General features: G+C 42.3%; 1 protein-coding gene across 7 annotated transcripts in view; it reads left to right on the top strand.

The window, feature by feature from the left end:
- RAP1GDS1 (Rap1 GTPase-GDP dissociation stimulator 1) overlaps positions 1-27955 on the top strand; it is a 144412-nt gene that overhangs the window by 17590 nt on the left and 98867 nt on the right. For 5 of the 7 annotated variants that reach the window (XR_009448690.1, XM_059665013.1, XM_059665043.1 and 2 more), the window contains exon 2: positions 3929-4039. The exons of 1 other annotated variant lie outside the window; for it this stretch is intronic. Coding sequence is in view for 5 of the 6 variants with exons in the window: in XM_059665013.1 (XP_059520996.1) it covers positions 3929-4039 (111 nt within the window). In the remaining variant the exon portion in view is untranslated. The remainder of the gene's footprint in view (positions 1-3928; positions 4040-27955) is intronic. One more of the 7 variants, XM_059665023.1, reaches the window with a different exon arrangement.

The following is a 27955-nucleotide window of genomic DNA, read 5'->3' as shown; positions in this document are numbered from 1 at the left end:
TCTTCAGGAATGAATTTATAACCCAACCATGTTAGATAGTTGTACTAGCTAATAACTGTCTATAGATCTGAATATGTTAAGTTTAAAAAATCACAATGAAATGTACCAGGCAGCACTCTCTGCTATAGTTTCTTAATGGTGGTATAGCGCTGAGTACATATTCTAGCTTTCAGTACGTAACTGATTAAGTGAATTCTAGGGAAAATTTCCAGATCATTGTAAGTAATAAGCACTTTCATATTTCAGAGAAACTGTACTAGATGCTAAAAAGCTAAATATGATCTATCCTCTCATTTAAATTCTTTGGCATTTGTGTCTCAGGAATTAGGGCCTTATCTGTATCTATTATTCATTGCTTATATTATTCTTCATCTACCAGTTAGAAGTGAAGCTTTTAAAAAGCAGAAGATGTGGCTACGTTGCACTACTTATTTTTTCACTTTCCGTAATGCCTGATATGGCTGTCTTGTGTTTCTGATTTGACTGACTGTGCTATGTACAAATCATATCAAAGCCAGAAATGTGGCACAGTGGACAGTTATTCTCTTGGAGCTTAACACTACCCTCCCCCAAAATGCATTCTTGCAACCAAAAGGAAATTAATCAAATCATGTAAATTTTCTATCTTCGTTCTAAATAATTTTAAGGCCAAATACCTTATAAGTCTAAAGGCAGACAAACATTTGTACTTCTATGGAGGATAAGTATGTCAACGTAATGTTTGCTTTTTCTAATGAACAGTCTCACCTTTTATGCTGGAGTTACTTAATAAAACAACAAAAGGGAATATTTTCAGAAGAATTAAAGAAAATAGTTTTTAATAAAACAAATTTCTTGTTAAAATAAAATTATTCCTGGTTTGTTTGTTTTCCGGCTATGAAAAACAAAACCTCTCCCCATAAATTAGGGAACTTCCTAGATATCTAAAATTAGTTTATAAATGTTATATAATTTTTAATACAAATTTTTAAATACATTTTTAAAATGTAAAATCAGGATTTTATATATTTATAGTTATACTAGAGGCCCGGTGCACAAAAAATTGTGCACTCGGGGGGAAAGGGGGGGTCCCTCAGCCTGGCCTGTGCCCTCTCGCAGTCTGGGACCCCTCGGGAGATAACGCGCTGCTGGGTTAGGCCTGCTCCCGGGTGGCAGAGGGCAGGCCCAATCCCTAGGTGCACCCCCTGGTCCGGCTCAGAGCTGGGTCGATTGGGGTGTTGGGGCACCGCCCCCTGTCATGCACAGAGCAGGGCGGATCGGGAGGTTGCGATGCCACCCCCAGTCACGCTCAGGGTACAGCGTATTGGGGGGTTGGGGCACCGCGCCCTGTCACACTCAAGGCAGGGTCCATGGGGAGGTTGCGGCACCACCCCATCACGCACAGAGCAGGGCCAATCCGGGGGGTTGGGGCTCCTTACCCTGTCACGCACGGAGCAGGGTCGATCAGGGGGTTGGGGAGCTCCCCCCTGTCACGCACAGAGCAGGGCCCATCAGGGGGTTAGGGTGCTCCCCCCTGTCACGCACAGAGCAGGGCCCATCAGAGGGTTGAGGAGCTCCCCCCTGTCACTCAGAGATAGGGCCGATGGGGGAGTTGGGGCGCTGCCCCCTGTCACACACAGAGCAGGGAGGATCAAGGGGTTGGGACGCCGCCACTGTCACACTCAGGGCTGGGCTGACGGGGAGGTTATGGCTCTACCCCATCACACACAGAGCATGGCCCGTCGGGGGGGGGGGGGGTTGTGGCGCCCCCCTCTATCACCCACAGAGCAGGGCCAATCCGGGGGTTGGGGCGCCGCCACTCTCACACTCAGGGCAGGGCCGATGGCGAGGTTATGGCTCTACCCCATCACACACAGAACAGGGCCCGTGGGGGGCGGGGGCGGGTTGGGGTGCCGCCCTCTATCACCCACAGAGCAGGGCCGATCAGGGGGTTGGGGCGCCGCCACTCTCACACTCAGGGCAGGGCCGATGGCGAGGTTATGGCTCTACCCCATCACACACAGAACAGGGCCCGTGGGGGGCGGGGGCAGGTTGGGGCGCCGCCCTCTATCACCCACAGAGCAGGGCCGATCAGGGGGTTGGGGCGCTGCCACTCTCACACTCAGGGCAGGGCCGATGGGGAGGTTATGGCTCTACCCCGTCACACACAGAGCAGGGCCCGTTGGGTAGGGGTGTTGGGGCGCTGCACCCTGTCACACACAGAGCAGGGCCGATCAGGGGGTTGGGGCGCCGCACCCTGTCACACCCAGAGCTGCAGGGCGATCAGGGGTTTGGGGAGCTCCCCACTATCAGGCACAGAGCAGGGCTGATCAGGGGGTTGGGACGCCTTCCCCTGTCACGAACTGAGCAGGGCAGATAGGGATGTTGTGGCCCCGCCCCCTGTCACACACAGAGCCGCAGGGCGATCAGGGGGTTTGGGCGCTGCCCCTTGTCACGCTGATCCCGGTGCCGGGAGGCATATTACCCTTTTACTATATAGGATAGAGGCCTGGTGCATGGGTGGGGGCCAGCTGGTTTGCCCCGAAGGATGTCCTGGATCAGGGTGAGGGTCCCCACTGGGGTGCCTGGCCAGCCTGGGTGAGGGGATGATGGCTGCTTGCAGCTGGTCACACACCCTTCAAGGTGGGGGTCCCCACTGGGGTGCCTGGCCAGTCTGGGTGAGGGGCTGAGGGCTGTTTTCAGGCTGGCGGGTAGCTGAAGCTCCCAACCGCTCCTTTTTTTCTTTTTTCTTTTTTACTCTCGGCCAGCTTTAGCTCTGAGGCTTGGCTCCAGCTCTAAAGCCTCCACTGCTGAAAGAAGGTATCTGGTTTGTTTGGGTTTTATAATCGAAACACTGTTTCAACTCCAGCTCTGAGATCCCGGCTGGCTGAAAGCAGATTTCTGGGGTTTTGTTTAGCTTCTATGTTGTAACAATGTTTCAAACTGCAAGCTCAGAGGCCGGCAGGCAGGCGGGGAACGTTGGAATCCTCCGTCACTGAAGCAAGCAAGCCTCATGTTAGCTTCAAACTTCCTGGCTGCCGGCCGCCATCTTGGCTGGCAGTTAATTTGCATATCGCCCTGATTAGCCAATGGGAAGGGTAGCGGATGTACGGCTAATTACCATGTTTCTCTTTTATTAGATAGGATGTCAGTCCAATGAATGGAATAAAAAATTTAAAAATACCATCTTTTTCAATAACTTTTGTTTTTCAAATAGTTATTTTTCAGTAAATATTAAGTACGTAATAAATAATAGTTTTGTAGTTGTTAGATTGAAATGCATTATTGGAATCTTAAAAAGTCTCAGTTTTAATATGTTAAATATCAATAGAAATAATTGATGTGAGAAAGAAAAACCACACCTAAATATGTATAATTAGGAGGTGAGCATAGTTTTATAATCTAAAATGTACATGTTTTGGCTTAAAGCAGTATTTTGATTTGAAGTGTTTTTGAAATGGCAGTGTTAAAGTAGGTTACAGTCGGTGTTACTTTAAGTTATATTATTTTGAAACATTTCTAAACCTTCATTTTAATTTTATGTCTTTAAAATACAACAGAAGCAGCATAAAATGAAATAAAATATTTGCAAAACTAAATTTTATTTTGTGGAACCTTAGTTGTTGTTGTTTTTTTTTTTTTATTAACCATGGCTAGTTTCTTGAACAAGCTAAATAAGATCTAAGAATGCTGAAAAAGATGTTCTGCAACCGTTTGTGGACTATTCCTGATATTTTATATATACAGAATAAATTCTTCATATTTGACTTAAATGGATAAAATTTTATTTAATAAATTAGTAGTAGTACAGTCCATTGCCATTTTGGTATGTATGTGGATGTTAATTCACTATAATGAGAGCCCTTTGCCTATTATTTTAACTGTTTGTTATGTAGCATATGATGACCATATATTTAATAAGGTTTCTGATTTTTTTTTCTTTCATAAGCAGATAATCTCAGTGATACCTTGAAGAAGCTGAAGATAACAGCTGTTGACAGAACTGAGGATAGTTTAGAAGGATGCTTGGATTGTCTGCTTCAAGCCCTGACTCAAAATAGTAAGTATCATTATATTTATTCAAGTGCCAAACAAAAAGATCAGCAGTCATTCAGAAATTGGTATGTAGTTTATCCATAACTTGCACTCACATAACTTGAATATTTTGAATCCTATCTCTGTATACTGAGGTTGTTTTACATGTTCCATACTCCTACCCCATATCGCCATCCCCAAAGTATTGAAAGCCAAGTTGATAGTCAGAAGAAAGGAGGAATTAATTAGTGATGGTGATGACATTAATACCATTCCCAGAGAGAGGCCATTATTTCATTTTTAACAGATAGTTGTTTTTCTTAACACCTACATTTGTTCTTTAAAAAAAGACTGTGTTTATATGTGAGGAGACTAGGGAGGAGAAACAGAGGAAGCTTAAAAGACCTAATATTTTAATCTGAGATCTTATGGCCACCTTTTAAATAATTTTACTTTAAAATAATGTGTATCTTAGATTTAATTGAAAAGAACCATTAGACCCTAGCTGATTTGGCTCAGTGGAAAGATCGTCAGCCTGGGGACTGAAGGGTCCTGGGTTCACTCCAGTCAAGGGCATCCACCTCAGTTGCAGGCTTGATCCTGGCCCTGGTCAGGATATGTGCGAAGGCAACCAACTGATGTGTATCTTTCACATCAGTGTTTCTCTCTCTCTCTCCCTTCCACACTCTCAGAATTGATTTTTAGAGAGTGTGGAAGGAAGAGAGAGAGAGAGAGAGAGAGAGAGAGAGAGAAAGAGAGAGAGAGAGAATTGAGGATTAACAGAAAAGAACCATTAGTAGTCATCCAAAAGTCCCTTAAAATTGGGGTAAGATTTAATCTTTGGAGGTAAATAGTACTACCCATAAAAATTATACAACTCTTCATTGACTTACACATTGTATTGTTGCATTTGAGCTATCATATTTCTATTAGTTAATTTCTGTATTCTCACAGTGAAGATACAGATACAGAATGATTTTCATTTTTTCCCTTAATTCTGCTTGGTTGTGCTATCATTTGCACTGTACTTATTTGTAGTTATGCCATTATCTTACCCTGGGACTAATTATGTAGCTGACAAAAGAATTTAGGAGAAAGTATATATTGTTAAAAGTTTCCATTTCAAGCACTCAGAGATGTATATGCTATTTCTTTTTAATTTTATTTTTTAGTAAACTGATTAGCACTCTTCATTAAAAAGCACATTTTAAAGCTAGCTTTGAAAATTCTTTACAAAAATTCTCTTTCTTTTGATCTTAGAGATAATAGAGAAGCATTTGATACAGGGACTTTATTAAGAGCATCTGTATAAGACTCACAATGGTAAAGAACAAGAACAGGAAAGGAAAGTCTAAGGCTATGTTATCCATTGTTGTAGTACATGTGACTATTTAAATCTACTAATTAAATTAAAAATTAGGCTCCTTAATCTTACTTTTCAGTAGCCATATTTAACTAGTGACTACCTCATTGGGCATCACAGATACAAATCATTTTCCATGATCACAGAAAGTTCATTTGGGTAACACTGGTCTAGAGGTAGAAATATCATGTGATGACCTGATTTTCACACATCCTATCCTATATAATAAAAGCCTAATATGCTAAGTGTCCGATCAGCCGTTCAACCAAAATAACATGCTAATGATATGCTAAGGCCACTGAACTGCTCGCTATGATGTGCACTGACAACCAGAGGGCAGACACTTGAACTGATAGGTTAGCTTGTTGCTGGGGTCCAGCCAATCGGGACTGAGTGAGATGAGCTGGACATGCCCTGGAGCCCTCCTGTGGTCTCTCCCTGTCTGGCCAACCTTCCGCATCCCTCCCCGGCCCGATTGTGCACTGGTGGGGCCCCTCAGCCTGGCTTGAGCCCTCCCACAATCTGGGACCCCTCGGGGGATGTCGGAGAGCTGGTTTTGGCCCGATCCTGCAGGCCAGGCCAAGGGACCCCACTGGTGCACAAATTTGTGCACTGGGCCTCTATTATCTATATAAGCAGATTTATTTTATCATGTAATTAGACTAGGTAAATTGAATATTTCAAGTTCATTTTTTTAAAGAGTTGTTCTATTATAATGTTCCGTTTTTAATGGCCCAGTTTTTTCTCTGTATTAGAAAAAGTAGAATTACCTAAATGGATCATTGGTTCAGGAACTGAAGAGCATGGAGGTGATACCATTAGTTATGTGGGTAGGATTGCTCAGTCCTCTCCTAGAAATACTGATAGAGAGATGAAGAGAAATGAATAAAAGGAAGCAAAAATTTATAACTTTTTAAAGAAAGGGTTCAAGAAATATTGAGAATTATGTAATTGTTGGATTAAAATTCAGACCTATTACAGACTTATTCATGGAACCCATTTTTGAAAATGGTCTTAAACTTGTATATCATCAAATATTAAGACCAAATAGCCACTAGGTATTAATTAAAAACAATAAACTCTACCATTATAACTGTTGACTCCCCAGGGAGGGAACAAAAGGAATATGTCATTTTAAGAATCTATATCAAAATTTATGTCCTTACATCTAAGACTATTGACAGAAAAGAATTTGACATAGGAAGAGGGAGTACATGCAGATGTCCAATCTTTGACTGAAGAGTGATAGCTGTCATTGATTGAGCACCTGTTATGTACTCAGCACAGGGCTTGGCACTATATCTGTTAATTAATCTTTCCTATAGCTCTTGAGGATGTACTACCATCACCATTTAAAAGATAAGGAAACAGACCCTGTGATATTTGCTTTGCTCTGACAAAATCAGTTTGGATTAAAAGTCTTAGTTCACAAAATCAAAAATTACATTTTGAGCAAAGTGCAGATTTTTGTTGAATTTATAAAACGTGAAATTGTTTCCGGAAGCTAGATTTTAAAACATATTATGCCTTAAATATTTTCTTTTTAAAAAAAACAACTTTCAAATTGGTATTAAAGAGAAGGATGATATATAAACCTTGTTTTTCCCTTGAGCTATGGACTGATATATTGATTTTATAGCTATTTATTGATATGTTTTATAAAATTAGCATCTGGCTTTTAAACAAGAAAGGGTAAAAATATCAGTAAGATGTTTATTTTCTACAGTTGTTCTTCTCTGAATAAAGTGATTGTTCGATTGCTACTGTCCTCTTAAGGGTAAAATTATAAAACATCTAACTTATGTGAATCTGTACTGTTATTTTCTTTTAAACAGAGACCTTCTAGTTTCATAATTCTTCCTTACTGTCAGCCTTTTTAACTAAAAATATCACGGTTTGCACCAGCATTGCACCTGATCAAGAAAGAATGATTTTATCATTTTACTCAAGTACTAGAGGCCCGGTGCACAAAAATGTGTGCGCTCGGCGAGGAGGAGGGGTCCCTCAGCCCGGCCTGTGCCCTCTCGCAGTCTGGGACCCCTCAGGAGATAACGACCTGCTGGCTTAGGCCAGCTCCCGGGTGGCAGAGGGCAGGCCCAATCCCTAGGTGCAGCACCTGGTCGGACTCAGAGCAGGGCCGATTGGGGAGTTGGGGCACCACCCCCTGTCATGCACAGAGCAGTGCGGATCGGGAGGTTGCGATGCCACCCTCAGTCATGCTCAGGGTAGGGCCGATTGGGGGTTGGGGCACCGCCTGCTGTCACACTCAAGGCAGGGTCAATGGGGAGGTTGCAGCACCACCCCCTGTCACGCACAGAGCAGGGTCAATCGGGGGTTCGGGCTCTGTACCCTGTCACGTACAGAGCAGGGTCGATCAGAGGGTTGGGGAGCTCCCCCCTTTCACGCACACAGCAGGGCCGATCAGGGGGTTGAGGAGCTCCCCCCAGTCACAGAGTAGGGCCGATAGTGGAGTTGGGGCACCGCCCCCTGTCACACACGGAGCAGGGCAGATCAGGGGGTTGGGGCGCTGCACCCTGTCACACTCAGGGCAGAGCCAATGGGGAGCTTATGGCTCTACCCCGTCACAGAGCAGGGCCGGTGGGTGGGGGGGGTTGGGGCGCCTCCCTCTATTACCCACAGAGAGGTCTGATCAGGGGGTTCGGGCACCGTCACTGTCACACACAGGGCAGGGCCGATGGGAAGGTTATGGCTCTACCCCGTCACATACAGAGCAGGGCCCGTGGGGGGTGTTGGGGCGCCGCACCCTGTCACACACAGAGCAGGGCTGATCAGGGGGTTGAGGAGCTCCCACCTGTCACGAACAGAGCAGGACGGATAGGGAGGTTGTGGCCCCGCCCGGTCACACACAGAGCCGCAGGGCAATCGGGGTTTGGGCGCTGCCCCCTGTCACGCTGATCCCGGTGTCGGCAGGCCTCACGGCTCCACTGATCCCAGTGCTGGGAAGCATATTACCCTTTTACTATATAGGATAGAGGCCTGGTGCACGGGTGGGGTTGGTTGGTTTGTCCTGAAGTGTGTCCTGGATCAGGGTGGGGGTCCCCACTGGGGTGCCTGGCCAGCCTGGGTGAGGGGCTGAGGGCTGTTTTCAGGCTGGTGGGTGACTGAAGCTCCCAACTGCTCCTTTTTTTCGTTTTTTTTTTATTCTGGGCCAGCTTTAGCTCTGAGGCTTGGCTCCAGCTCTAAAGCCTCCACTGCTGAAAGCAGGTGTCTGGTTTGTTTGGGTTCTATAATCGAAACACTGTTTCAACTCCAGCTCTGCGATCCCGGCTGGCTGAAAGCAGGTTTCTGGGGTTTTGTTTAGGTTCTATATTTGTAGCAATGTTTCAAACTGCAAGCTCAGAGGCCGGCAGGCAGGCGGGCAATGTTGGAGTCCTCTGTCACTGAAGCAAGCAAGCCTCATGTTCACCTCAAGCTGCCTGGCTGCAGGCCGCCATCTTGGCTGGCAGTTAATTTGGATATCGCCCTGATTAGCCAATGGGAAGGGTAGCGGAGGTACGGCTAATTACCATGTTTCACTTTTATTAGATTGGACAAGATGGCAATGTTTGTAATGAGAATCTAAACTTATAGTTCTATTTTATAATCTACTAACCTGCCATTAAAAAGGACAATACTGAAAGGAAAGAAATTATGCTTTTAAAATTTACACTGTGGGAATTTAGTATATTTGAATTGTACATTACAAATGATTATAATATGAAATTAGAGTTTTTACTTTGACGTGTGATTTCAAAGTGGTTTTCTGGTTTTTTAGTTTGAGTGACATTAAATAGAGTATATGTGTCAGAATCGTGATGTGTGACTTCAGAGTGGTTTTCTGTTTTTTTAATTTGGGTGACATTAAATAGAGTATATGTGTCAGAATCATAAGAGACAGGAGTTAGAAAAATTTGAACACTGATTAGACTTAATGGAAAATATTTTGTGTAAGCAAGCTTTTTGTGTAAATCTCTGATCTAAATTAATATAGGAGCATTCATTCTCTCATATAAATACTCAGTTTTAAATCTTAGTAAATATGTGAAGGCTACCAGCCAAGAAATCAGCTTTTGTTTATTGTGGTCTCTTGATTCAGAGACTAGTTAGGAGAGTCTCAATAAATGCATGCTGAATTGTAATACAGTTACTCTATTTCATACTTATTTGAAAATTAAAACAATATGCCACCTATTTTCACCTCTAAACTTAACATAGGAATTGCCTTTATAGAAAGTATGACATCTATACATGATAATTTTGCAAAAGCAAGTATCATAAATCAAAGGCTCAAAGACAAGAAATATTAACAGGGCATTCATTATAGAAAATCTATTTCATATTAAGAACATGGGGACCATGTTGTATTGCTGGAGAACCAAAAAAAAAAAAAAATGCCAGCATGATAACCAACACAGCTTTAAGTTCTTTTCCTGCAGATTAGGCCGTTTACCTGTCTCATTGCCTCATTTACCTTTGTACTTTAACTTTGTTTAGTTAGTTGCCTGACTACAATTCCTATTTCATACAAGAGTCACATAATTGTTTATTTTCTATGGAACAACCTTGTGAGAGAATACATTTGTCTTAAAATAAAAAAGTATTTGCTATCTAGTTCCGCATTCCAACTTTATATCATAGTACTCATCTAACTGTTGAACTCTTAGGTTTTCTTAGTTCTTATATTGATTTTTCACTTCCTTCTAGGCTATAATTCTAAGTATACCAAATTATGTACACCAGTTGCTAATGCAGATTACTGTATGAATCTTCTCTAACAGTAAGAACTTTCTTTTGTCATTTGCTTTTAGTCTCTTTTGTGCCTTTAATATTTCTAAACAAATTTACTCTCAGGTTTATCAAAGTTATTTCTTAAGTAGAAGACTTTAAAACTTAATAATCAACTGTTTTTCAATAGCCATATTCAGTCTGCATCACTGAACATGAAAGATTGCTGCTGTTTTCATAGAAATGAAAAATTATTTTACTTAATCCTTTCATAGGAATACCTAGATTATGCCTTATTATGCCTTTTTACCCTATGTTATCAAATACACTACAGAAGTGATAATGTTCCCTTTGTAAACTAATTGACTATGCTCACTTCCTTCACATATTTTTTATCACGTGGCTCTTTTAGTTACTGTGTTTTTTTTGTCCAAGAGGGCTTATATTGGTGCTAAACATAATTGATCAAAGTATCAGTTTTTCCTAAATAAATACAGGGGTGGGCAAAAGTAGGTTTATAGTTCATATGGGAAAGATATGCAGGTTATGATTATGGCAGCTTTATTCACACTCTGTTTCTCTGTTTAAAACTGTAAACATACTTTTGCCTACTCTTGTTTAATATTTAAAGAACTGCCCTGAGCGGTTTGGCTCAGTGGATAGAGTGTCGGCCTGCAGACTGGGGGGTCCCGGGTTTGATTCCGGCCAGGGGCATGTACCTTGGATGCGGGCACATCCCCAGTTGGAGGTGTGCAAGAGTGAGCTGATCGATGTTTCTCTCTCATTGGTGTTTCTAACTCTCTCTTCCTCTCTGTGAAAAAATCAATAAAATATATTTTAAAAAAATAATAATAATATTTAAAGAAGTAGAGGCCCGGTGCACAAAAATTTGTGCACTCGGGGGGTCCCTCGGCCCGGCCTATGCCCTCTTGGAGTGTGGGACCCCTCAGAAGATGTCCATCCAAGTGTGGGACCCCATGGAGGTTTGGCCAGCCTGGGTGAGGGGCTGATGGCTGTTTTCAGGCTGGCCACACCCCCGTTAGGGTGGGGGGTCCCCACTGGGCTGCCTGGCCAGTCTGGGTGAGGGGCTGAGGGTCATTTTCAGACTGGCCAAGCATCCTGGCCAGGTAAGCTCCCAGCCTCTCCTTTCTTTCTTTCTTTTTTTTTTTTTTCTATTCTGGGATTTATTTACCTTCTATAATTGCAACTTTGTTGCCTTTAGCAGAGGCCTGCGGAAAGCTTGGCTTCCTGCATTGCGAGGGGCAACCCACTCCTGCTCGCTCCAGCTCTGTGGCCACGGCTGGCTGAAAGCAGGTATCTGAGATTTATTTACCTTCTATAATTGAAACTTTGTTGCTTTCAGTGGAGCTCAGAGCCGGCCGTGTCATTCGGGGAACCTTGGCTTCCTCCATCACTGGAGCAACCAAGCCTCCTACTCGCTCCAGCTCTGTGGCTGCCGGCCACCATCTTGGTTGGGTTAATTTGCATATAGTCGCTCTGATTGGCTGGTGGGTGTGGCTTAAGGCATAGCGAAAGTATGGTCAATTTGCATGTTTGTCTTTTATTAGTATAGGATAAAGGAGGCATCTCACACGTGTCAGGATGGCTAGCTCTTTTTTTTATGACTATTACAGTAGCTTTATTAACTCAAAAGAATATCATAATAATAAGACAAGTAATACAAGAATTAATAAATGAATAATACAAGAGCAATCTCCGTGTTTCATTACTCACAACTGTATACCTACTTTTGCCCACCCTGTATTTTGAAATGCTTACCTTGAGTACTTCTTGTTATCTAGTTCTTTTGGGTTTTGAAATCAGAACATATAAAAGTGATATTTTTGTTTCCTCTTTCCCTTGCATCTATAGTTGACTTACTGTGTTGCTTATTGGGTTGGCTTGAACTTCTGGCACAATAGTAAATAACATTGAACTGAATAGTATCTTATTTTAGTTTCTGATATTAATGGCAGCCCTTCTGATTCTTTACCAATTCAGTCTAAGACCTCTTGATTTAATGTAAAAGTCCCTTTTCCTGTTAAGAAAATATTCTTTTTTTAAAAAAATATATTTTATTGATTTTTTACAGAGAGGAAGGGAGAGGGATAGAGAGTCCGAAACATCGATGAGAGAGAAACATTGACCAGCCGCCTCCTACACACCTCCTACTGGGGATGTGCCCGCCACCAAGGTACATGCCCTTGACCGGAATCGAACCTGGGACCTTTCAGTCCGCAGGCCGACGCTCTATCCACTGAGCCAAACCGGTTATGGCAAGAAAATATTCTTAATTAAATGATTTTTTTTAAAAAATCAAGAGTAGGTAACTTTAAACCACAAATCCTTAGCCTAATCAATTAGTATTTCAAAAAGTAAATATCCACCTTTTATTATTTTATGGTTTGTTTATAATAAAATTGTTGGGAACATTAATACTAGAGGAACTTTTTTTAGAATTTGCCGGGAGCCGGTCCATCCTTGCTGTTTCAAAGGACCTGGCATATATGGCATACTGTTCCTAATATGTTTGCTCACCTTCTTGGCACTATGTGTTTTAACCAAGGTCTCTGAGAAAGGTTGTTTTCCCAGGTAGGGATTTTCCCCTGAAGTTAGGGAGGGAATAAAACCCCTTAACTAAGTGCCAGGCGGGTAATTAATCACTTTAACTACAAAAAATCATTCTTAAGCTGCATAATCTTTACTCCCTGGAATGGAGATAAGAAACGCCCTAACTTTTGTAATAGAGATTGATAGGATTTAATCAACTGGTATAAATACAGATGTAACAAGACAGAAAGAGACAGAACTTAGAACACAGAACTCAGGAGACAGAACTTAGAAGACAGAATTCAGAAGACAGCAAGACACAGAACTTAGAACACAGAACTCAGAACACAGAACTAAGGAGACAGGGCTTGGAAGACAGGACCAAGAGAGGCAGAGCCTAGGCACAGAACCTACACAGAATGTTCTCTAGGGACAGAAGAACTTCGCTGGCGAGAGCATGCCGGAGGATCCTGGACAGGGACTGGCCTCGGAGCCTGGAGGCGGAGCCTGGCGAGAGAGCATGGCAGGGGATCCTGGACTGAACCTGACTGCGGAGATTGGCAGGAGAGCCTGACTAGAACCTGGTGACTGGACCTGCCTGGAGAACCTGGACAGAACCTGGCTGGAGATCCTAAGCAGAACCTCTCTGGAGATCGAGACCAGAACTTGGCTGGAGATCCTGGCTAGGCTGCTGATCAACTGAACGCTGTCTCCATGTCATTCCTTCTTCGCCGACTCCGTCCACACCTTTGGGGACCCCTGGACCCGCTGGGGCTGGACCCCGGCAAGAATTGGGAAGTATAACAGTTACATGGTCTCAGAGTCAAGGTCATTGAGTATTATTAGTGAGGTTCAATATAATTTATATCTTCCTTTGTGTTATTCAGGGACATATGTTTATGTAATGAGAATTAGTACCTAAAAATGACTAAAATTAATATGGCACTAGCCAGTTTGGTTCAGTGGATAGAGCGTTGGCCTGCGGACTAAAGGGTCAGAGGTTCGATTCTGGTTAAGGGCATATGCCTGGGTTGTGGGCTCAATCCCCAGTAGGGGGTGTACAGGAGGCAGCCAGTCAATAATTCTCATCATTGATGTTTCTATCTCTCCCTCTTCCTCCCTGAAATCAATAATAATATATATAAAATTATAATAAAAAGTAAAATTATTAATATGAATTAGATATTTTAGAATGAATGATTATTAAATGGTCTTATAAACACCATAAAAATTTCTTAATTTAATAATTATAGCCCCTATAGGTTCAAAACTACAGTTAGTAAAGTATTTTTTTCTACCAGAAAATTGTTTACAATTGCAAGGTCATACCACATTAACCTTTGAACTATGTCTATAGCTATAAATTTAGATATTCATTTTTTGTTAGTTTGTTTCTATTATTCAACCCTGAAAATGTGAACTTGATTGCTTACGATTTTTCTTACTTTATTTTAAAGTAGCTTTACATAGATTCCTCTTAGTGAATTTGTGATGCCATGTGAATTTTGTTACTTCAAGACTTAGTGAAATATGAATATAAATTATTTTATAGATTAAAATTGTTTTAAGTATTTCGCATTAAAGAATATTTAAAAGTATGTAACTTTTGACTCAGAGGAAAGAAGAAATATTAGCTAGAAAATTCAGTGATTAAAGTAAATTCTCCTTTTGGAGGTTTGATTTTGTATTAATTTTAATTCACACAAATCTATAATTCACCAATATTTTAAAACTAGAATGGATGTCCATCATATCATGGGAATGTTTTATACTGAATTAATAAAGAAAGCAAAATTATTTCATTTTTATTACATATTTATTGTAATTTTCACTTTGAGTTATACTAGTAAATGTATGTGAATATTGATGACCATCTGCAAAATTGTTGAAATAGGAAAAAGAGTCATAATATTAAAGACAAAATACACAGCAAAAGATTAATTATTTGCTTGCAGCAGTCAAAATAAGTCAAAAATAGCTAGGAAATGAAAAAGGTCTCAAATTAAGAACCACTTTTTAGAAGCACATTAAAAAGAATTCGAAGAAATGTACACTAAGTCAGAAATATATCTTATTAATATAAGATACTACATTATTTTCTATTTGCTGTACAATAAGATCTTGATGAAAAATATTAAGGACAAAAGTATTATATGTCATATTCTTAACCACATGCAGTTCATTGTCACTTTACTCTTTCATAGAAAATCACTCATAATTGAGGAAATGTGAATATTTCATGTTTTTATTAAGGTAGAGTTTATAAGTTTAATTTTTAGAGTAATCCTATCTAATAAAAGAGAAACATGGTAATTAGCCGTAACTTCGCTACCCTTCTCATTGGCTAATCAGGGCTATATGCAAATTAACTGCCAGCCAATATGGCGGCCAGCAGCCAGGCAACTGACGCGAACAGGAGGCTTGCTTGCTACAGTCACAGAGGAAGCCAACGTTCCCCGCCTGGCGCTGCTGGGCTCTGAGCTGCTCTCAAAGAAACATTGTTACAAATATAGAACCTAAACAAAACCCCAGAAACCTGCTTTCAGTCAGCCGGGATCTCAGAGCTGGAGTCGCAACAAAGTTTCAAATACAGAAGGTTAACAAAGCACAGAAACCTGCTTTCAGTAGCCGAGGTCTGAGCTAAAGCCGGCTTTCAGCTCCAGTAACAGCCATAGATGGTAAATAAATTCCAGAATTTAAAAAAAAAAAGGAAAAAAGGGGAAGTTGGGAGTTGCTTCAGTCACCCGCCAGCCTGAAAACAGCCCTCAGCCCCTCACCCAGACTGGCCAGGCACCCCAGTGGGGACCCCCACCCTGAAGGGTGTGTGACCAGCTGCAAACAGCCATCATCCCCTCACCCAGGCTGGCCAGGCACCCAAGCGGGACCCCCACCCTGATACAGGACACCCTTCAGGGCAAACCAGCCAGCCCCCACCCGTGCACCAGGCCTCTATCCTATGTTTTAAAAGGGTAATATGCCAGCACCGGGATCAGCGGAGCCGCGAGGCCTCCCAGCACCGGGATCAGCGGAGCAGCGAGGCCTCCTAGCACTGGGATCAGCGTAGCCAGGAGGCCTCCTGGCCCCTGGAGCAGCGTGATGGGGGGCAGTGCCCAAACCCGCTGATTGCCCTGCAGCTCTGTGTGTGACAGGGGGCGGGGCCACAACCTCCCTGTCCACCCTGCTCTGTTTGTGAAAGGGGAAGGCGCCCCAACCCCCTGATCAGCCCTGCTCTGTGCCTGATAGGGGGGAGCTCCCCAACCTCCCCATCGGCCCTGCTCTGTGCATGACAGGGGGGAGCTCCCCAACACCCTGATCGGCCCTGCTCTGTATGTGAAAGGGTACGGAGCCCCAACCCCCCTGATGGGCCTGCTCTGTGTGTGACAGGGGGCAGCGCCCCAACCCCCTGATCGGCTGGCTCTGTATGTGACGGGTGGCGCCACAACCCCCTGATCCACCCTGCTCTGTGCGTGACGGTGTGGCACCGCAACCTCCCCATCGACCCTGCCTTGAGTGTGACAGGGGGCGGTGCCCCAACTCCCCAATCGGCCCTGCTCTGAGCCGGACCAGGGGCTGCACCTAGGGATTGGGCCTGCCCTCTGCCACCCGGGAGCGGGCCTAAGCCAGCAGGTAGTTATCTCCCAAGGGGTCCCAGACTGTGAGAGGGCAAAAGTGGGGCTGAGGGATACCACCCCACCCCCGCCCCGGCCAGTGCACAAATTTTTGTGCACCGGGCCTCTAGTATTCATATAATTGGCTATATAATGCAGAGAATCTTAATTCTCTGTTTTTAAAAAAAGTTAATAGTATTTAGTGCCTTTTGTTGTCAGATACATTAACTGGAAAATTTGGACTCTTTTACCACTACTTAAAAACAATGTATTTGTATATTTCTTTGAAATTTAAGAAAGCTAGTACATTTAGGTAGAGTGAAAGTTTTTTTTTCTTTTCTGACTCTAGTTATACAGGGCTGTTGGAGCAGTAGTAGAGAATACTGTGTGACATTTCATGATCATACACATCAATTATTCATCTCTAGAGTAAAAAAAGAAAGTGCACTTACTAAGTGTAGATGGACTCACTAGAATATATGTATTCATTTGAGTTCATACTGCCATGCTATGTCATACTGCTTTGGTTAAATCTTCAATATCTAGTTTAAAGTTATATTTGGGACATTTTCTGCAGTCTTGTCATACTTGGATGAGGTGTGAAGATTTAGACTGCACATCTTCCATCTTCAGGTCTCATTGATTCATATATTCAACACTGAGTATTTATTTAGTATGCTATCTCCTATTTATTTTGTGTGCTATCTCCTCATAATGGCAGAAATTTAGTCCCTGCCCTCAGAGCTCATTATTCTGTGTTGGAGACTGATAAATAAATGTAAAGTTATAGTTTATCATAGTGAGTAGTGTAATAGAGATATGTTCAATGTCTGATAGGTGTGCATATATTTGATTTATTATCACATCAAAAAGGAATAAAAGGCAATAGGAAATGCTCTGACTTTAATACTTAATTCAGCTTTTTAAAACTATCAACTCTTCAATTGTTGACTAGATTTTTAAAAATTTATAGTATACAAAATTAGGCTTATGTGTACAACATGGTGATTTTACATTTATGTATCTTATGATCACAAGTCTAGTGACCACTTCATATTTATTACGATATTATTGACTATACTAGTGGCCCGGTGCATGAAGTTCATGCACATTAAAAGGGAATTAATTAGAGGAAATATTTTAATATTGCTATTTGCCTTTTCTCTATAATAGAAGTGTCAGAGATGAAAGAAAATTAGTAAAATAATTTTTACTAATTTGAAAATGTCCCTCCTGTCAGAGTCTGGGGCACTCCGCGGGACCCAGAGTCAAGTCCCCACCCACACATGTGCACCTCGAGATCACGAGACCCGGCCGGCCCCATTCCCTGTCAAGCCCCGCCTGGCGGGGGGTGCAGCCTCAGGTCTGCAGTCAAGCCCCACCTGGCGGGGGGTGGGCGCAGCCTCAGGTCCCTTGTTAAGTTTCGCCGGGCGGGGGGCGCAGCCTCAGATCCCCCGTCAAGCCCCACAGGGCTGGGGGCGCAGCCTCAGGTCCACCGTCAAGGCCAGCAGGGCCGGGGGCGCAGCCTCAGGTCTCCCGTCAAGCCCCGCCTGGTGGGGGTGCAGCCTCAGGTCCCCTGGCCCGGCACCAGAGCGGGGAGCATGGCCTCAGGTCCCCTAGCCTGGCGCTAGGCATGGGGTGCGGCCTCAGTTTCCCCGGTGCAGCCTCAGGCCCCCTGGCCCCAGTGCCTGGGCGGGGGGCGTGCGTCCTCAGGTCCCCTGGCCCCAGCGTGAGGGCGCAAGGGCATGATGACCATTTGCATACTAGCTCTTTATTGTATAGGATTCCCTATTCTATATATTACCTTGACTGATAACTGGCAATTTGTACTTCTTAACCCATTTCACCCTTTTTTATAACAAAAAATTGTTTTAGAAAACACTAAAAGTAGTTAATTTACATGAAACATACTGAGCTAATTTATACTGTGCCCTGAGTAACCTAATAATCAAAAGCATGCTGATGCTTTTGATTCACGAACCACTCTGGCATGGTTCTAGACCTGTGCTATCCAGTGAAGTGTCTACTAACCACATGTGGCTATTGAACACCTGAAAGATACTAGTGACTAGTTGAAATTGAGATGAGTTATAACCTCAAAGGCTTAGTACTAAAAAAAGAATGTAAAATGACTTGATTCTTATGTTGATTACATATTGAAATGATAATATTTTTAAGTAAAATATTTATTAAACTTAGTTTCATTTGTTTATTTTTACATTTGTTTAACATGGCTGCTAGAAATTTTTAAACTATGTATGTGGCTCACATATTTCCATTGAACATCACTATCCCAGACCAATGCTTCTCAAATATTAGAGTGAATAAAAATTATTTAGAGAAATCGTTAATACTCAGATGCCTGGGTCCTATCCCCAGAGGTTTTATTCAGTAGTTTTAGGCGGAGCCCAAGACTTTGCATTTCTAATAAGCTCCCAGAGGACACTGATGTGCTAAGCCATGGATCATACTTTAATTAACAAGGTTCTAATGTAGGCAGTATTTTTCTTCTGTGGCATGTATGTATTTTTACTTGGAAATATTTATTAAAAAGGATAAGGGATACTCTTTTTTAGGAGTAGTGTTATATTAGGGTTCTCAATAGAAAAAGAACCAATAGGATATGTAAAGATAGATTGATATCTCTAGATCAGAAATTTTTTTAAAAATATATTTTATTGATTTTTTACAGAGAGGAAGGGAGAGGGATAGAGAGTTAGAAACATCTATGAGAGAGAAACCTGGATCAGCTGCCTCCTGCACACTCTCCACTGGGGATGTGCCAGCAACCAAGGTACATGCCCTTGACCGGAATCGAACCTGGAACCCTTGAGTCTGCAGGCCGACGCTCTATCCGCTGAGCCAAACCAGTTAGGGCTAGATCAGAAATTTTTAATGTTTTTTATCTCATGGAACACATAAACTAATTACTAAAATTTTTTTGGCACCCAAAAATATATTTTGTCTTTTGCCAATATGACAGAAAGAAAAAAAGGTGGTATTTTGATTCATTCACACCGGATGGCTGTGTTGTATTGGCTGTTGTCATTTTTTTAAATTTGGCAATATAAAGGAAAAGAAGGCAGTGCTCCTGACTAAACAGTCAGGTATTGCATGTTTTAAAAAATTCTTGGAACACTGGTTGAAATTCTCTGCGATAGATAATAAGAAATACGTGCGAGAGATTTTAAGGAATCTCACTCAGTTATGGAGCCTGGTAATTCCAAAATCTTCTGGATGGGCTGGCAGGTTGGAAACCCAGGGAAAAGCTGATGTGCTGTCAGTTCTGAAGATGATATGCTAACAGAATTATCTCTTGCTCTTGTACTGGGGGCGGGATGGGTGGGTGGGCGTTGTTTGTTAACGAGGTCAGTCTTTTGTTCTATTCAGGCCTTCAACTGACTAGATGAGGTCCACCTATATTATGGAGGGCAAACTGCGTCACTCAGAGTATACAGATTTAAATGTTAACCTCATCTAAAAACACCCTCACAGAAATACTCAGAATACTGTAGTGTTTGATCAGATATAAGGGTATCCTTGCCCAGCCAAGTTGACACATAAAAGTAACTAACCATCACAAATGGAATTTATATTCCACTAAAGTATCAAAATGGATTGTGTGGCATAATAATTATGTGTTGGGAAAACTGCTAGTGAGGAATGATGCCATTGGTATTAGAACTTTCTAGACAAGAATCTGTAAATAATTTTACTGAGGTTTTTCATGACCTACTTTTTAACATTCATTGTGATAAATCCCAAAACAAGGCTCCAAAAGGCAGAGTAATGGGTTATCTTGTTTTGTTTTCTTTTTGAAAGGGATGTATGGATTCAAAGTCTAGGTTGTAGCATACAATGTTCTGTAAGATTAATTTATTTTAGATGCTTGTGATTTTCACTTTTCTATGGTTGTTACATACACATCTTTGCTAAAGGAGCAAAAGGATGTTTTCATTTGGTTCATTATAACAGTGTGGATTATTCATTTTTTCTTTATGATGTGTGCATGTGGGAGGGATAATATAAAGACAAGGTAATTTTTTACAATGATTTCTGAAGGTTTAAAGAACATTTTTGCATATGTTTGCTTTTGAAAAATATAATCTAGGACTTGATTAGCTTATGCAAAGTGAAAAGTTTAGACTCTGCATGAGCTAGTGATTGGTAAATAATTCTGTAAAAAATTTTCATTCTTGAGAGAATTCTTAAAATATAAGATGGTCTTTAAAAAGCTCAGTTCTTTTTTATGTTAAAAGTAATAACAAGCCGAAGCCGGTTTGGCTCAGTGGATAGAGCGTCGGCCTGCGGACTGAGGGGTCCCGAGTTCGATTCCGGTCGGGGGCATGTACCTGGGTTGCGGGCACATCCCCAGTGAGAGATGTGCAGGAGGCAGCTGATCGATGTTCCTCTCTCATCTCTCTCATCGATGTTTCTGACTCTCGGTCTCCCTTCCTCTCTGTAGAAAATCAATAAAATATATTTAAAAAAAAAAAAGTAATAACAACATCTACAACATCAATACATGTAACTCAGTTGCTCCATCTTCAGTATTCTATAACTGTTTATCCATTCCTCTATTTTAACTTATTTCAGTGTATATTATTTGCATATTCCTTTTTAATTGGTTGAGTTGTAAGGGGAAGGCAATTCTGTTGAACTAGCATTAATTGGGTACCACCATGTATTGGGTACCGTGCCCTGGAACATTTGGTAAGACAAGTAATAGTTAAATTTTAATAGAGTGTAATACATTATATGGTAGAGCTGATTATAAAATGTTGGGAAAACAGAGAGCTGGATTCAACTCATAGTTGTTTTTCAAAATGTCACAAAGGGACTGACATTTCACCTGGGTCCTGAAGGGTAAATAGGTGTTTTGTAGCCACACTACTCTTCTTTTACCTGCCTTTTCTTCAAACTTTGAATAATATCAACCATCTACCTTTTCACTTCTCAGTGCTGATAGCCTTCAGCTGCTGGCAAAAACAAACAAACAAATAAAAAACCCAAAAAAACAGTAAAAAAAAAAATCACCCTGTGGTATAGAATGTTGCTATTACAAATTTAGAGTCTCTGGCCCCAGCTAGTAATGCTTTTTCTTTCTTGTAGAATATATATTTTCTCCTTACTGCTTAGAATATGCTTTATTATCTTTTAAAATTCAGTTCAAATGTTACCTTATTTATGAAGATTTCCATGATCTTCATGGAGGTTTTGTACATAACCTCCATAGTAGTATCAGTCCTCATTTATTAAAGTACTAGAGGCCTGTTGCACGAAGAGATTCATGCAATAGGCCTTCCCTTCTCCTGGCTGCCGGCACAGGTTTTCCTCCAGCACCTGGGACCCAGGCCTTTGCTCCGACTGGAGCCGCCTTCAGTCTTCTGTCTTGGCTGCTCCGGCTGGAGCCGCCTTCGGTCTTCCATCTTCGGGGCTCCGGCAGTAGTCGCCTTCAGTCTTCGGTCTTCGCTGTTCTGGCTCACCTTCAGTCTTCCCTCCACTGCTTGGAGCCTACGTATGCAAATTAACCGCCATCTTTGTTGGCAGTTAATTTGCATATCGTGCTGGTTAGCCAATGGGAGGTGTAGCGAAGGTACAGTCAATTACCATGTTTGTCTATTATTAGATAGGATAGATAGGATTTCTCTCTCTCTTTTTTTAATTGTTTTATTGCTTAAAGTATTACAAAGAGTATTACATATGTCTCCTTTTTTTCCCACCCTTAACAATCCCCCGGCCTCCCCTACCCCCCAGTGTCTTAAGTCCATTGGTTATGCTTATATGCATGCATACAAGTCCTTCAGTTGATCTCTTACCACCACCACCACCACCACCACCACCACCACCCCCCCCTTGCACCTCAACCCTCCCCGGCTTTCCCGCTGTAGTTTGACAGTCTGTTTGAGGCAGCTCTGCCTCTGTATCTATTTTTGTTCATAAGTTTATAATGGTCTTTATTATTAATGAGTGAGTGAGATCATGTGGTGTTTTTCCTTCATTGACTGGCTTATTTCACTTAGCATAATGCTCTCCAGTTCCATCCATGCCATTGCAAATGGTAAGAGTTCCTTCTTTTTTACAGCAGCATAGTATTCCATCGTGTAGATGTACCACAGTTTTCTAATCCATTCATCTACTGATGGGCACTTAGGCTGTTTCCAGATCTTAGCTATGGTGAATTGTGCTGCTATGAACATAGGGGTGCATATATCCTTTCTAATTGGTGTTTCTGGTTTCTTGGGATCTATTCCTAGAAGTGGGATCACAGGGTCAAATGGGAGTTCCATTTTTAGTTTTTGAGGAAACTCCATACTGTCTTCCATAGTGGCTGCACCAGTCTGCATTCCCACCAGCAGTGCACAAGTGTTCCTTTTTCTCCACATCCTCTCCAGCACTTGTCATTTGTGAATTTGTTGATGATAACCATTCTGACAGGTGTGAGACGGTACCTCATTGTTGTTTTGATTTGCATCTCTCGGATGATTAGTGACTTTGAGCAAGTTTTCATATGTCTCTTGGCTTTCTGAATGTCCTCTTTTGAAAGGTGTCTATTTAGGTCCTGTGCCCATTTTTTGATTGGATTGTTTATTTTCCTTTTGTTAAATTGTATGAGTTCCCTATAAATTTTGGAGATTAGGCCCTTATCAGATATAACATTGGCAAATATGTTTTCCCACGCAGTGGGCTTTCTTGTTGTTTTGTTGATGGTTTCTTCTGCTGTGCAGAAGCTTTTTATTTTGATGTAGTCCCATTTGTTTATTTTCTCTTTAGTTTCCAATGCCCTAGGAGCTGTATCAGTGAAGAAATTACCATGTTTGTCTATTATTAGATAGGATAGATAGGATTTCTCTCTTTTTTTTTTAATATATATTTTATTGATTTTTTACAGAGAGGAAGGGAGAGAGATAGAGAGTCAGAAACATCAATGAAAGAGAAACATCAATCAGCTGCCTCCTGCACACCTCCCACTGGGGATGTGCCTGCAACCCAGGTACATGCCCTTGACCGGAATCGAACCCGGGACCCTTCAGTCCGCAGGCCGACGCTCTATCCACTGAGCCAAACCGGTTTCGGCTATAGGATTTCTCTTAATAGACAGCTCTGTGAGGTTATGATTTGTGTCTTCTTTAGCTTATATCCCCAGTAGGGACTCAGTAAAAATGCATTTCCCTTGAGTGATCGCATCCATTCTCAGGTCTTTAGCCACTATAAGTAGATTCTAACAGCTCGAACACAATTACAGCATTGAGTATTGGGGAGGGGGTGATTTTGATGAGTAGGATCAGGGAATACTGGATTTTGAAAATATAGTGTACTTCACCCAGTTAATGTGAGGACCCAGGAATTATGGGAAGAACATTCAAGCATAGAAGCAATGTATACAAAGTCATAGTGGTGGGGGGAAACCTATTTCAGTTAGAAACTGAAAAGTTTGGTATGGTTAGCAAAAAAGTGCATTCAGGGAAGATAATACCTGGAAAAGGGAGTAAGAGGTCAAATTATGAGAAACATGCCATGTGTCTTAGTCCACATGGGCTGCTATAACAAAATAGCCTAGATTGGATAGCACTTCTAACAGTTCTGGAGGCTGGGAAGTCCAAGATCAAGATCAGGGTATCTGGTGAGGTATGTTTCTTGACTCATAGATAGCTGTCTTTTTGCTGGAACCTCACATGGTACAAGAATTGAGGCATCTCTCTGGATCTGTAGTTGTAAAGCCACTAATCCCACTCAGGAGGACTCTGCCCTTATGACCTGATCACTTCCCAAAGGCCCCACCTCCTAATACCATCGCATTGGGGGTTAGATTTCAATATAATGAATTAGGGGAGGAGGGTACAAACTCACTCTACAACCACGCTAAGGGAAACCACTGAAAGCAAATAAAAATTAGATTTGTATTTTTAAAAGATCTCTATGGTGGCAGATTTTAAGAAGGTTGGAGGATAGCCAATAAGAAGAAAAGAAGAGGACATCTTTTTCTTAGAGGCAGGAGTTAAGGGTAGTTTACATCATGGTTAAGTATGAAGGAGTAAAATATTTGCACTCTGATACCAGGAAAGGTTATCTGTTTTCAGTATCTCTTGCTCCTTTTCCCAGATATTTTCTTCCCTAAATGTACCCTTTTTTTGGTGTATACAGAGAGTAGTAAATGTTTAGAATTTCTGGCTTAGGAAATGTAACAGGGGAATAACTAGAGTTAACTAAAACATTACTGAATAATGGAGAAGGTCCAGTTAAGATTGTAAAATGTGAACTTATCTTGTGGTGCTAGTTAACATATTTAATAACATAACATTTTAAAATTAGAGAACAGGAACACATATATGACTAGATTTATCTAGCCATATATTGTCAGGGATTGAATGGCAAAGTGCAATAGGGTTTTAGGAAAATTGCTGAAATCATTGATCATTTTTCAGAGTAGGTAGAGATGAAATGAATCATGGAGAGGGCTGATAGATTAGGAAGGAAGAAGTTGAAGGAATAGAGGTTTCAGTAAGGTTAAAACTGTTCAATAATAGAAAAATAAAATACACGATAGAATAGAAGACTGCGCTCAGAAAGTTACTTCCAAATTTAAGCTTTCAACCATGGGGCAGTTCTACATAATCATGGGGCCCTGGTGTGATTGTGTGGTGGATTGTTAAAGTACAGTAGAGAATTTGGTCACTTATTAAAGTCAAAGAATGTGAGGCCAAGTCATTAACCACTTCATGAAGATTCATAGTTGTTCAGGATGATATCAAGAATTGTAGGAGAGAGAAAACCTGAGAGGAAGCTCCAGTGAATTTGAGGGTTATTAGAATGCTAGTGATGAGAATGGGGCAAATAGAATGTCACCAAATGGTAGAGAAATTATTTTTGCATGAAGCCAGAGGACAGACGGTTTAAAAAATACACTTTTCAGTTAAGAAAATAATAACTCAAGCTTCAAGCTCTCAGTCTTGGTGTAGAAGGTAAGGAAAAGAGAGCTGAGTTCTGCTTAAGAGCAGTGAAAGGAGGAAGGTAGTGTTTTGGGAGTGTCTGGCACTTGTTTAGAAAGTTTAGAGATCTTCAAAACAAGACAAGAAAATAACACAATAAACCCCACCCCCCAAAAAAAAATAGTTTAGAGATCCAAAGGGCACAGGTAGGAGTGTTCAAAACTAGTTCTGAAGGGAAAATTCTGGTCTAGATAGGAAATTCTCTGAGATAGGAAAGTTCTTTAACCATCTTGCAATTATTCTTGTTCTAGCTATATGGCTTGGGAGATTGTGATTTATTTTCTTATTTATGATCCTTTCTCATCCTCTCTTTAAGAGAGTGAATTCTTCTTTGACTAGTATTATTTCCTCCATTGTTCTCTTGAATTAGGCACCACTAACAGACCTCATTCACACTTTTTCTCCTTATCATTTAAGTAGAGCCACCCTGTGAAACTCTGCTTTCTTTTCTATCTTAGGACATTTTGCCTTGACCTTTCCCCCATTGATTTTGTAGGATTTTCAATTTGATATTTGTCTTGGGCATTACACAGAGACCTAAGCGATTGCTGTAATGCCATTATATCTAGTAAATCCAGAGCCAATTTGAAAACCTTTCAGTACTCATTTTGGGTGCTATACATTACCATTCCCTACATTACTATTGCCCAGTCTGCAAAGGGCATCTATATAAATAAAGAGCCAGGGGCCATCGCAACCAAATGGACGACTGAACGGACAACTGAACAGGCTGAGTGGGGCGACAAGGCCAGCAGGGGGCTTAGTGAGGGATGACCAAACGACTGAACAGCAGCCTGTGTGGGGCAAGCAGGCTGGCAGGGGGGGCAGTGAGGGACAACCAGGCCAGCAGAGGGGGGCAGTGAGGGGCAACCAGGTCGGCAGGGGGCACAGTTGATGGCATCCAGGCTGGAAGGAGGGGCAGTGAGGGGCGACTAGGCCAGCAGAGGGGTGGCAGTTTGGGGCGACCATACCGGCAAGGGGGACCGTGAGGGGTGACCAAGTTGGCGGGGGGGGGGGGGGAGGGTCAGTTGGGGGCAACCAGGCTGGTGGGAGGGGGCAGTTGGAGGCAACCAGGTCAGCGGGGGGGCGGGCAGTTAAGGACATCCAGGCTGGCATAGGGGGCGGTGAGGGGCAACCAGGCTGGCAGGGGGGCAGATGGGGGCGACAAGGCCAGCAGGGGGGCAGTTGGGGACAACCAGGCCTGCAGGGGGGGCAGTTAGGGGCGACCAGGCTGGCAGAGGGAGGCTGTTGGAAGCGACCAGGCTGTCACGGGGGACAGTAAGGGGCAACCTGGACGTCACGGGGGGCAGTTAGGGGCGACCAGGCTGGTGGGGGGAACAGTTGGGGGCGACCAGGTTGGCGGGGGTGGGAAGTTGTGGGCCACCAGGCCGGCAAGCAGAGTCAGGGGTGATCAGGCAGGCAGGCAGGTGAGCAGTTAGGAGCCAGTGGTCCCAGATTGTGAGAGGGATGTCCAACTGCCGGTTTGGGTCCGATCCTCAGCCTAAACCGGCAGTTGGACATCCCCTGAGATGTTCTGAATTTGAGAGGGTCCAGGCTGGGCTGAGGGACACCACTCCCCCCCCCCCCCCCGCACAAATTTTATTCCCCCGGCCTCTAGTTATTACATAAAGGGTACAAACATCTCCAAATATGGGGTCTAGGTCATTTTGCCAGTTCTTTTAGGTTTCTATACTCAATTCTAATGTGTAGGAAGAGAAGGTTTTCCTCACAACAACAACAAGCAATGCTCTGGACAGTAGTTGGGTGTCCTACAATTCAACTCAATTCCCACACTGTCTATCTGAAGATAGTATCAGATTCCACAGCCTAAGCGTTCAGCCCTACAAGACTGCTTTCTGCCCCCACTTCTGATGCCATCACAAGCCCAGGCAACATGTTAACCTGTGCTTCTGACTTACCCTCTATAAATTAGTCTGGGGCTCTAGTAAGGTCTCATTGAGGTCATGTCATCTTCCTCTGAACTTGAGCTGAGAAGCAGCTCTTTCCGAAACTGCCCACTAGTGGTCTGCTTCAGGAACTACTGACTGCAAGGCCACCCGTAGAGAGGTGGCTGAAGACAGTGTTGGTCTGGCCTGTCAGGAGCCCAGGACAGGCCCCACCCTAACGGCTCATGTTTAATTTTATACCTAACACCTCTGTACATTATATCTGTGTGGGATTTTTAAGAAAAATATGTTCTTTATTGATATCAGAGAAGGAAAGGAGAGAGATAAAAACTCAATGATGAGAGAGAACCATCAATCGGCTGCCTCCTGCACGCCCCTACTGGGAATCATGCCTACAACCGTGGGCATGTGCCCTGACCATGACCTCCACACTGGCTGAACTGTTGTGGGATTTTTATCAAGATATTAAAACTACTGGTCTCTCTCACTAAACTATAAACTCTTTTTGAGAGCAAAGTATGTATCTGACTAACCATTTTCCTAGTACTTATTATTTAATGCTGAGCCAGTACATGATTTAATGTGTGTTGATTTAGTGATAGCTTTTCAATATCATCTGTATTTTAAGAGCCATTATTTAGTTTAGTTACTATTTTATCAGCAATAATTAAATTCAACACATATGCTTACTCCACTCTTGGTAGATTATTGTGGCCTGAAGTCTGTTTCTCTTTTCAGCTTAGTGTTGATGGGTTTTGTTGTTATTGTTGTGGCCAAAGTATATTGAGAAGAGCTATT

Source organism: Myotis daubentonii, chromosome 1, assembly GCF_963259705.1.
Source record: "Myotis daubentonii chromosome 1, mMyoDau2.1, whole genome shotgun sequence".
NCBI lineage: Eukaryota > Metazoa > Chordata > Mammalia > Chiroptera > Vespertilionidae > Myotis > Myotis daubentonii.
The sequence above is the reverse complement of the archived record's forward strand: the minus strand, read 5'-3'. Positions and strand labels throughout refer to the sequence as shown.